The sequence below is a fragment of the Tursiops truncatus genome, chromosome 7 (assembly GCF_011762595.2).
Source record: "Tursiops truncatus isolate mTurTru1 chromosome 7, mTurTru1.mat.Y, whole genome shotgun sequence".
NCBI classification, from domain to species: Eukaryota; Metazoa; Chordata; class Mammalia; order Artiodactyla; family Delphinidae; genus Tursiops; species Tursiops truncatus.
Genome location: NC_047040.1, coordinates 34886232 through 34897841, shown reverse-complemented (window position 1 = coordinate 34897841; position 11610 = coordinate 34886232). Strand labels below are relative to the sequence as shown.

Genomic DNA, 11610 nt, shown 5'->3' with positions numbered 1-11610 from the left:
AATCTAAAATACAGCAGGTTTTATTAAATAAAACTAAATGTGATCCAGGGTTAAGCTGTGGAATATATAGATAGTTACACAATTCCTTTGACTGTGAAATTATTTTATTTTATTGACATTTGTTGATTTCTTCAGTAGCAGTAGATTACCCCATGACTTGGGATCTTCCCTGTTTCTCAGGTACAGCTTATTTTCCCTTTTCAGTTTCATATCCTAATGATAAAAATGTAACAGCCAACACAAACACAAATGTTTCTCTAGCACCAAATAGAAAGTTACCAGCACATCACTTTCTCAGAGTTTAACAGAGGGCCTCAGATTTCAAGCGCTCATTCTTCCTTCTTGGGACAGTAGTATTCAGTCCCAAGACCTGTGGAATTTGGGCATCTCTGGAGAGCATCCCCATTTTAAAACTCATTCAATCAGTAAACATTGACTGTGTGCTTCCTTGTGTGCTAAGCACTGGCAGAGAGAGGGACAAACGAGCAAACAGATGAATCTGGGACCTGCACTCATGGAGCTTTCAGGCTAGCTGAAACGGCTAGCTTGATTGACAGGGTTCCCCTAACTTCAGGAATCGGTCCTGGTTTAGAACTGCCCAGCGCCCTGGGGAAACCAATTTGCTTACCTTGGAGGTGAACAGAAATGAAATCAAATCCAGGTTCCATCTAGTTACTGGCTGTGTGACATTGAACTATTTTGTGAATTTCTAAAGTCAGGCTCCTAATCAGAAAATAGGGCATAAGAAGAGTGTCTATATCAAATAGTTATTAGCACAGTGCCTGACACGGTGTGTATAAAAAGAGAAAAGCTCATCTTAGTAGAGAGGTTAGTCCAACCCCTCAGAAAACAGAGGTCAGGGGGGTTATGCAGCCTCTCTCAGGTGACACACCTATGTCAACCATAAGTCTTCTCCATCGATAGAAAGAACCATTGAATTTCTCCCCACAAAGTGCTGAACTGTCTTTGCAACCACCATTTGGAGCTTCCTTATCTATGGTCTCAAGAGTATTTTCCACGTTTTCCATTTCCTGCACATGATATAAACCATATTTCCCCAATTATAACATAAGCTCCTATATCCCTCATGGCACCTAACACAAAGCTGAGAAGACTGTGGGTACTTCATTGTATTTCTTAAAAGAATTATTGTAATTAATTCAGTATCTACAGGCTGTGGGATCCAATATTAGTGAACGTGAACGTAATTGCAACAAGAAGGAGGTATATTCTAGATAAATATATCTCACTTTAATAATAGTATTTGTGGGCTTCCCTGGTGGTGCAGTGGTTAAGAATCCACCTGCCAATGCAGGGGGACATGGGTTTGAGCCGTGGTCTGGGAAGATCCCACATGCCACGGAGCAACTAAGTCTGTGTGCCATAACTACTGAGCCTGCACTCTAGAGCCTGGGAGCCACAACTACTGAGCCTGTGTGCCACAACTACTGAGCCGGTGCTCTAGAGCGCATGCACCACAACTACTGAGCCCACGTGCCACAACTACTGAAACCCACGCACCTAGAGCCCGTGCTCCTCAACGAGAGAAGCCACCACAATGAGAAGCCTGCGCACTGCAAGGAAGAGTAGCCCCCGCTCGTCGCAATTAGAGAAGGCCCGCGTGCAGCAACGAAGACCCAGTGCAGCCAAAAATAAAATAAATAAAATATATAAATTTATTTTTTTAAATTAAAAAGAATAATAGTATTTGTAGTTAGGGTTTTTTAGGGTACTATTCTAAACAATTCACATAGGTTATTTCATTCAGTTCCACAATAACCCTGTGAGGGGTATATGATTATTACATTTTACAGATGAAGAAAGTAAGGATGCTGTCGTGCTATGATCTCAAACTTTGCCTGCCCAGGGAATTGGAGGCCTAGACAGGTGTGTTCTCAGAGTGTCAAATTTACTAGAGATGGGAAGAAAACATTACTTTATATTAACAGGAACATAGATCTATTATGAAGTAAAATGCAAAATTCACAAGAATTTTTAAGGAATTAAAAGGATTCCAAAGAACCTTTGTGCTTGAAGAGCTACTTGGGCCCCAGATTCTGGCCCCCCATCCCCCAGGATTTCAAGTATACCCTCTGCTAAGACATATTATTCAAGAAGCCCTAAAATTTTCCATGGTTCAAGTAATAAGAGCAAGCTTCTAATGTGTTCCAGAAACTTGAAGGAAATTATAAATCCTACAGAGCAAATGGATTTCAGCATACCAGATACTACATAAATAATACTAATCGAGTGTTGAATGCAGTGAAAATCTAAAGCCATATGGGACTGTCTCCCTCTACAAATTTCCAAAAGGATGGTGCTTTCAAAACATACTTACTATTCTATTTGAAATTATAGGATCAATGAATTTTAGGAACTGATCTGTTTCGGTTTTGCTTTCTGTTTCTGTGATTGATGTTTTTGAGGTGAAAATGTTGGCTTCCCCCCAGAGAATATTGGCTTTTGATCTCAAGTTTTAGGACTTTTTCATAATGAAAGTCTTTGAAATGTTAATGAGACTATATGTAAAACTCATCCCAACACTTGCTGATGCAAAGTGTTCATTCCCATGCACATTTGCATGAGTGTAAACTCAGAATTTATTGGTGATCTTGCACCTGCATTTCTATTTTAGGGCCCATTTATATCTATTTCTACAAAATCTTTTGTTTGGTATGAATGCTCAAATTCTACTTAATCAAAAAGAACAATTACCCCTAATTGTCACCAGTCCCACAGATGATCTGTTAAGAAAAGTCAGATCTGTTTATCCATGTAGTCACTCAGGGTCTGTTGACCCCTTTACTAGCTGCTCATCAAAGCTGAGCCCTCAGCATTCTTATTTATCTTACTTTGCAAGAGGAAAGTACCTCATTTCATCTTCCTACTCAAGAATCATTTTCTCATTCTCCAGGCTTTAGTCCCATCCATATGTTGAATTATATTGGGAAATAAATAATCAGTCAAAGGTATGAGTCCTAGATATTCTCAAGTGGTCCCTGTAGAAAAGGAACTTCTGCCTTTCTTTGCATATTCCTTTTAAGTAATGCATTGATTCATTCTTTGAATATTCCTTTTAAGTAATGCATTTATCCATTTGTTGGAATCGTTCATTCAGCAAACATATTGGGCACTCACTGTGTACCAGGCCCTAGGTATCCCAGACACAAAGAACTAAATGTGCAGTTTTTGCCAGGACTAGAGATGCCTGCTGTAGCCAGAAGTAACAATATTTTAAGAGCAACCAGAAATCCAGCTTTTGAATGGAATCACTTAACTTTCAAGTGTGGGTGATTTATTTGTAAAAGTAATGTGTGGACCAAACAAAATATATGTACCCTGTCACTGAAAGTGATAGCTGGCTACCTTTTTGTGACCTCTGGTCTGACTGGGTGACCTGGGACATCACTCAGTAATACATTTTCTACGTTCAGATGAAAATTCCTTTCGCTCCCATCATCAGGACAAGTTTTTCACTAGCTTCTCTGTACTCTGAAATCCTACCAGACACAATTCAGTCTGCCTAGCTACCTGGAATTGTACGTGGGAGGCAGGGGACGTCCCGGTAAATAATTAAAGCGTGATTAGAGCAGTTTGGCAGATGGTTCGGCTTTATGAGTTATACATTAGTTATTTTCTTGACATCTCAACATTGGTATCAGCATAAAAAGATATTTCTCATCCTGTCTGAGGAATGGCTTATGGTTTGCAGGAAATCTTAACTCTTGATTGACTCTGAACTTCTTTTGGGGCTTCTGAAGCAACTATTTTTGACATTTATAAATTAAGAACTCTTAAAGTCAGAAAGCACCTTGTTTGGGCATTGGGCTGTGAATCTGGTCTAATAAAGCAGTTGACCCTTGTCCAGCCAAGAATGGAATGTGAATTCCATGTGCACATCGTATTAGTTAGGTGGACTTTTCTTTTGTTATAACTCAAAATCTTTGTCCAAAAGAAATGAAGGCAATTCATATGTGACTGGAATGAGAGAACTACAAATCTTATCTATTATAAAACCAAACTTCTTGTTTAAATCTCACCCAATGTATTTGTATTCATTGCCTTTGAGCTCCATGGTCTTTTGGGAAACACACACACACAGACAATTAACCTGTGGGCTCCTACATCTACTTGAACCTTGAGTAGTTCATCTTGACAGGTGTGTGAAATGTGATGCCGAGAATTCCCTTGTGACTTCGCTGCATGTGCAGATGCTAGAGTGCACACGAATTCAGCTTAAGCAAGCTTTGACTCACCCTTGAAATTTTTCCATTGTGGACACTTATAACAAAAACTCTGGTCTGCAACTTCTCTCTGGTTGCAAAATGGAAACATATCTGCAGAGTAGCAAAAGCAGAGGCATTTTTTAGCTCACAAAAAGCTAATAAAGGAAAACTTCTATGTCATCTTCCAATAACACAGCTAGTTGCCCTAAATGAATATGTGTTAAAGTTCAGAGGGTCTGATGTTGTTAGAATTTGATAGTACAGCACATACAGAATAATGGTTTTTGCTGAGTGGACTCACTGTCTTTGCATTAGCATTCAGATAGGATTTTAATGGTTTTTTTTTTTCTTCTTCTTGGAGATAGTTGTTCTGAGTAATGCACAAATCTAAAAGTCCAAACTAAGTAAGTGAGATCAGATGCCAGTGGGGAAAATGAAGAAGATTGTGGGTGTACAGTGAATCCGAAAGGACCGTGTTTGGTTTGGGGCTTGGTGGATAAAGACATAAGGAAATGAGTGGTTGGTGATGAGCATCAAGGGCCAGCCCAGCTTAGTGACCAACTCAGAAAACAGCCATGGCCCAACAAAGCGATCCGTCTGTGGAGAGAGAACTGATCCAAGAAATTAGGTCGTTTAATATGTTTACATCTTTGGCCTTAATGTATTATTCCTTCTTATCTGGCAGTGGAAATCCTGACTGCTCGTCAAAAGAAAGCAGAAGAACTAAAGAGACTTACTGATCTAGCCAGTCAGATGGCAGAGATGCAGCTGGCCGAACTCAGGGCAGAAATTAAGGTCAGTTCTAAAATATCACAGCCTGAACCCTGAGCCAGAGTTCTGATCCCCATTATGTCTGTTCTGCATCCATAGAGTGCTGTTCTCTGAGGATCTAACATCAGACACCCAGCTGTCTTTCACAGGGTTGAAATCAAGAATACAGAAGGGTTAAAGAAACACCTAGTCACTATATTTAAGTAGACTATGTGTTGAAGGGCTATATCATTACAGAGGAGAGGTACAAGCTATTCTTTTAGCCAGTGGAACTGACCCAAATAAAATGTATTGAACCATAAATTATAGCTGGGAAGGGGAACATTATTTTCACCATATGTAATTTATGCATATGTATATAAACACACACATATGTGAACACACACTAAGTATGAACTTAGTATAACAGTAAGGATTCTAAAGAATGTACAATGTGTGGAGACTTCTTTCCTATATCCTTTTCTAGCTTACTTGCCCTTTTATTAAGACTACCACCCACAAATATGTATTTAGTGGATTTCTTTAGTTGCACGCAACAGAAGCTGACCCTGGCTAACCTCAAGAACAAGTAGAATTGGAAAGGACATGAGGGTAGCTCACCAAAGCAGAGTGTGCTCTGAAGACTCCAGGTTATAACTGGGCAGAAATGTTGGCAGCAGTAATTACCAGACACTCTTCAGGGCACCATCAGAGTGAGTGACCTCCAGATGTCATCACCCCTTGGGCCACCCCACTGGATTCAAATCCCAAACAGAGATACTGATTGGCCTCCACTTGGGTCACATCCACCATTTGGCCAAGAGAGGTCTTGATTGAAAGACCCACCAACGCTGTGAATCTTGGAAACCGCATTGGGGTACAGTTACCAGAAGGAGAAATTGTTAGCAGAAAGGCAAAAACAAGTATCTACAACAAAATAGGAAGTTACAGTTTATAAATTTTCCCTTATCCTCATTTTCCCCAATACAGTAAACATACACACATGCACACGCACTCCAGCTTCTGACCGACTTCTAGGGAACTAGCGTACTTTGAAGTCATATTTGTTGCTAGCTTTATAAGTAGGATTGTCTGCTTATCCCAGCATAACCACTGGTTGGGTATGGTAGAAAGTGGCAAGTGAGTTTGGTCCCCTCCATCCTGATTAGGCATAAAAGAGAGCCCCATGGGGATGAGGATTTCCCCTGAAGGTTCTGAGAAGTTCTGTAGGTCTTTCCCTTCTCACCTGCTCTCCTGGTCTTTGTTTCCTCCAACCCAGTCAATTGCAGTGGCATCCTGACTAGTCTTCCTGCATCCACTGTCTCCCTCCAGCCTGGTCATTCACCCTGAGACCAGAGTTATTAGAGCAGGTCTGGTCTCCCCCACTATCGTCTCCTCTTCCCTTCAAAATAAAATCCACCACTGGACTCCAGTATATATTTATTATGGCCACTGCTAATTAGTTTCAGTAGAACAAAACCCTTCATCTTGTGGACACAGATGCACTTCTAATGTCACAGATGTTCCCTGGTCCCAAAGGAGATTAGAATGGGGAATGGGGCTGGTTGGCAGAACCCATCTTGATACCCAGAAAAACATCCTGGAAAGCCAAACAAACAAACACACACTTGTTTTGATAAATATGAAGTTGCCAGCTTCCTGGTCAACTGAAATCCACTCATCTTCCAAGTTTCACTTCTACCCATCAAAATCCCACTCATCGTAAAATGGTTGATAGCACAGGCTTTGGAGTGCAACAGTCCTGCTCTTGCAACCTTGGATAAATTACATATTCTCTTAGATTCTTAGAACCTCGATTCCCCCTTTGTAAATTACAGTTAATGTTAGTACTGACTTCATAATAATGTGATCAGCTGAAAATGAGATTATCTGTTAAGAATTTGGCCCATGTCTGGTAAGTGTTCAATATTTTTTTTAATGTTCCAGCTCAAATGCTTCCTCTTACATAACTCTTTACCCATTCCCCTCAGTAGGAAATAATTTCTTCCTCTTTCATATTCCTAAAGCACCTACTACATTCTACGTTATATTGTATCTTGTGGTATCTGTCTCTCTTGCCATGTGGTAAACTCCCTGGTAGATCACAGAGGGACTGACCCATAGTTATTTCTGTATTTCTCACTCTGTCATCTACACATAGATCTTAATTTTAAATGAACTGAAAAGTAATCTCTTTCCCACTTCCTTTAACAGCACTTGAAATTCTACCATTCAAGATAATGGTTTCTAGTTATCGATACTGAAGGCTTTTTGGACTTCCTGGTACCCTATTAAAATGGAGACGGACGTCTAGGAAGGATGACATGCTTTCTCATGAGGAGTGATACCTTAGGAGACCATTGGCCAGATTAGGAAGACTGCCAGAAGGCAATCCCGTAATTTACAATAGGACAGGAAGTGCTAGAAGGAGGGCGTGGGGTGCTAAAAGGTTTAAGTAGATGAGTCCAGACACACATTTTGCCTGTACAGACAGGACCCACACGTGTTTCCCAGAAGAAGAAGGTGAACGTGCTCCAGGCAGGCCAAAACCAAGCCTGCTTTAACAGAGCCTCCCAGTGACAGAGCTGGCATGCTTCCCCACCTGGGGATGCTTTCACGTCATCAGTGGTGGCGGGAGAGCCGAGAATGGATCAGCAGCATGCCTCAGTCATTTCTGCAATCATGGGTCTCCTGTCTCTTCCCTACAGCACTTTGTCAGCGAGCGTAAATATGATGAAGAGCTTGGGAAAGCTGCCCGGTTCTCCTGTGACATTGAACAGCTAAAGGCCCAAATCATGCTCTGTGGAGAAAGTGAGTTTTGCATACTTGCTAAATAATTCTGTGTGCATAAGCCTGGTGCTATTTGGAGTTGATATCAGAAATGTCAGGTGTGCGGTCCCCCAGGGGGCTAAAGTGAGGTCTAAAGAGATTTAATGATCTAAGGTCATGACACAAGTCGCTAAAAATGTCAAGATCCGAACTTCGAGTCTTCAAATGCCACTGCCCCATCAGTAAATCCCCAGGATTTATTAAGCGGAACAGAACAGGTCAACTAGTTTACATCTTTCGCAAACTTTTCTTAAGCACTGCCAGATCAACTGCCTCTCTGATTTCAAACTGCCTGGTTCTATAGAGACCTGTTACAGGGAGAGGGAGTCTCCCTAACGAGTCTGAGAACAATGGGCTACTGTCGTGAAGGGCCCAGCTGTTGTGTGTGTGTGTGTGTGTGTGTGTGTGTGTGTGTGTGTGTGTGTGTGTGTGTGTGTGTGTGTGTGTGTGTCACACACGCTGCTCAGCAGTGCCTGACTGAGCCTCTCCCTTAATTAGAGCAGTTAACATGCAACAAAATTGCCTGATCCTTTTTTCCCTGCTCCAGCCCACCCACCAGGGGAGGTGGGAATGAGCACCAAAGTGGCTTCAAGGACGCCACAAGGAGGAAGGAACAACTGGTGAAGGACATGGAATATCTACAGCCTCGTAGTGAACTGAAAAATTGAGATTTGGCTTCACTTTTTTTTTTCAAAGTGGAAATTGCATTTTTTTCTGAGTATAAAAAATATAAGCTTGATCTAAAAATTACAAACTATATAAAATAGAACATGACATTACTTTTGTGGCCCCATCACACTTTTTATGCACATAACTCTACTGTGTAAATTATACAGTATACCTAATTATACTACATCATTTACTATACTATACAATATACATATATAGTAAGAGAATTTGCTTTTATCATTTCACAATATATGGCTGACATTTTTCCATGTCAATGTATTTAACCCGTAATTTATTTAAATATAATTGGCATAATCAGTCCCTTGATTGTGGACATTTAGGTTGCTTCCAGTTTTTCACCATTAAAATAACACTGCTGTGAGCATCCTTGCTCACATATCTTCGGCAATTATCTGAATTTTTGACTGCATTTCTTTTAAATTATTTTTTTTCTATACACTCCCTCCCTTATGAATCTACCCCACTTGCCATTCTCCATCCCCAGATTTTGCCTCACCTCTAAAAAACCAGACTCTCTGATTCACAGTTGGAAATTTAACTGCCTATCCTAGTTGCCACTCCAGGCTGATAATGGGCAAGACCCTGATGCCAAGTGACTCTGCCACCATCTGAGGAGGGGAGGGCGGTGTAGCGTCACCTGCTCTCCTCCAGAGCCCTCCAGTGCCATCTAGTGGGAGGAACCATCCCTTACCGAATCCCAGGTGTCCACATTGGAAGCCAGCCTCCCTTGTTGGAGACAGGAGTCCTTGAAAGGCCCTTTTCTTCTCAGCTTTGTCGAGAGCACATGGAAAGCCCACAGCTACTGAACCGGAAATAGTAATGACCCCTGTGAAAGTGAATCTAGTGAGCAGAGAGCCACTAAAATCCCCTCGTCATGTTTGGACAGTACCCGACGTGCCATCACACCTTACCTGTCAAATGAAGGGACTGGAGATTCATCCCTGTCCTTTCCATTTCTAATGTCCTGTGATCCCTATTCACACTCCAAATCCTCAGGAAGAATGCTAGGATTAAGTCTGATCCAACACAGGTAGCAGAGAAAATTGCTTTTAAAAACTGGTGACAATTTTTTAAGATTCAGAGGTCTTGCTGTCCAGACGGGCAGTCAAATTCTGGTGAACTACGAGAGGAAAGTCATGATTATGTCCTTAAGTTGATTCCCTCCAGCCCTGATTCAGCATAATCACACAGAAACATCCCATCAAAAACCACCCCTTTCAAAACCAGTGGGAAGACCTGTCCGAGCCCTGCCGGGGATCTGTCTGATTAGCCTGCGTGGACTTTAGCATTGGAATTGTTGCAGATTTGCAGTGGGGCTGTAGAAAATGGAGTTGATAAAAGGCCAGATAATGTAACTCTAATGGAATATAGAAGATGCTTTGGGGCATCTTTTGGGCCGGCAGGCATGGCCGTAAGGTCAGGGGATATATACCACCCCAGGGTGACAAAATTCCTGACACCTGGCATCACCCCGTTCTGAAGCTCTCAAAATATTGTGGCTCTGACCAGCCAAGTGTCCGTGTACCTCTAGGCTTTTCTGCATCTCTGCAACACCAACGGGTCTAGGGATATGACAAGAACGGCAAGAACAGGTTTGGTAATGGGGAACCCAAGAGGCAGAGTACCTTTGTGGACAGGGCTGAGAGGGCACTTCGGGGTTTCATTATCCCTCTTCCGTTGGTGGTTCTTGACCTAAGGCATAATATTAAAGGTGCTCAGATCTGTCTCATTTCCTACAAATGTCTCCCAACCTGAATGATTATGCTATTCAGTGATTCTCACAGAAGACATTTGGTGGTCTCCAAGCACCTAGGTGCTTTTTCAAACGATATCTTTCCAAAAGAAAAACAAAAACAAAAACTTAATGTTTTTGTGAAGCTCCTGCCAATTTCTCCATCTCCTAATGGGTTACCGAGGCACAGCCCCTAACACCAAGTGCTTTCTTGTTGCAGTTACACATCCAAAGAACAACTATTCCTCAAGAACTCCCTGCAGCTCCCTGCTGCCACTGCTCAACGCTCACGCGACCACCTCTGGGAAACAGAGTAACTTCACCAGAAAATCATCCAATCACAACAAGCCCTCCGAGGGTAAAGCAGCAAACCCCAAACTGGCGAGCAACCTTCCCAGCACCGCTGACAGCTCTCACCAGGCTGTGCCGGCTAATAAGCAGGTAAACTGCTCCAGGGAGGCCACCTTGCCCTGCTTCCAGGAGTCCCGCAGACCCTAGTGCATTGCCTGGGCAAGAAACCACTCGTTTGCAAAGAAAACAGCCACCACTGGTCACACCCAGGCTCCGCCCACCCCCAGCAGCAGCCCAACCTCCAGAGCCTCCTTCTGCCAGTCCGGCCTCCCAGAGCTCCCCCGGTCCCATCCGGTCCCCATTTCATAGGCGCTGTCCCCTGTGGAGGAAGTGGTCTTCACACACTTGACAGCATCAGCAAAGAGTCCACCTAAATGAGACGGTGCTTCTCATGCCTTGAGTGCCACCCAGGTCCTCGTAACTGGCCCACATGTGGAAGGGACTCACACAGACATGGGAACAAGATTCAGAACCTGGCCACTGACACCATTAGTGAGAAGAAATCTGACATGTTTTTTATGATCCTTTAACTCCCATTTATGTCTAGTTTTTCTGTAAGAGGCCAAAGTTAGTTCAAATTGCACTTTCTTCTCTTGGGCTTTCAGTAAAGAGAATACATTTCAAAATGACATTATTAATTCTTATCTACTATGACCCTTAAAAATAGAAGTATCCAAAAGGACAGTCTTCTCTCCTTCCTTCTCCACTATATCCTTGAGAAGTGATTTCCTCCTTATCATTAGAGAATGACCAAGAAATGGGTTTTGATGATTCAGAAGCTGGGAATGCTATAAAGACATTTTTCCTGAGCTCTCAGAAAGAGAGCTTGAATAAAGAGACTATTTTTTTTACGCATTCCAAAATGCTGGTTTTCTAACAAGTGCCCTGTTGGATTTTGTGGTCTTGGTCTTTTAGAATTCTCATTAGTGACTGTGACAGGCATTTCTCTGGCCCCAGATGTCTTCATGAACTTTAAAATAGCACTTGGACAAGGAGTATTTCATACAGTCATAGATTCAAGATCATAACCAG

The 11610-nt window shown here is 42.2% G+C and overlaps 1 protein-coding gene across 6 annotated transcripts in view; it reads left to right on the top strand.

Annotated features, from left to right (window-relative positions):
- SPATS2L (spermatogenesis associated serine rich 2 like) overlaps positions 1–11610 on the top strand; it is a 169421-nt gene that overhangs the window by 154661 nt on the left and 3150 nt on the right. For all 6 annotated transcript variants that reach the window (XM_019939192.3, XM_019939191.3, XM_019939196.3 and 3 more), the window contains 3 exons: positions 4912–5021; positions 7685–7787; positions 10448–10668. In XM_019939192.3, the coding sequence (XP_019794751.1) occupies positions 4912–5021; positions 7685–7787; positions 10448–10668 (434 nt within the window). The remainder of the gene's footprint in view (positions 1–4911; positions 5022–7684; positions 7788–10447; positions 10669–11610) is intronic.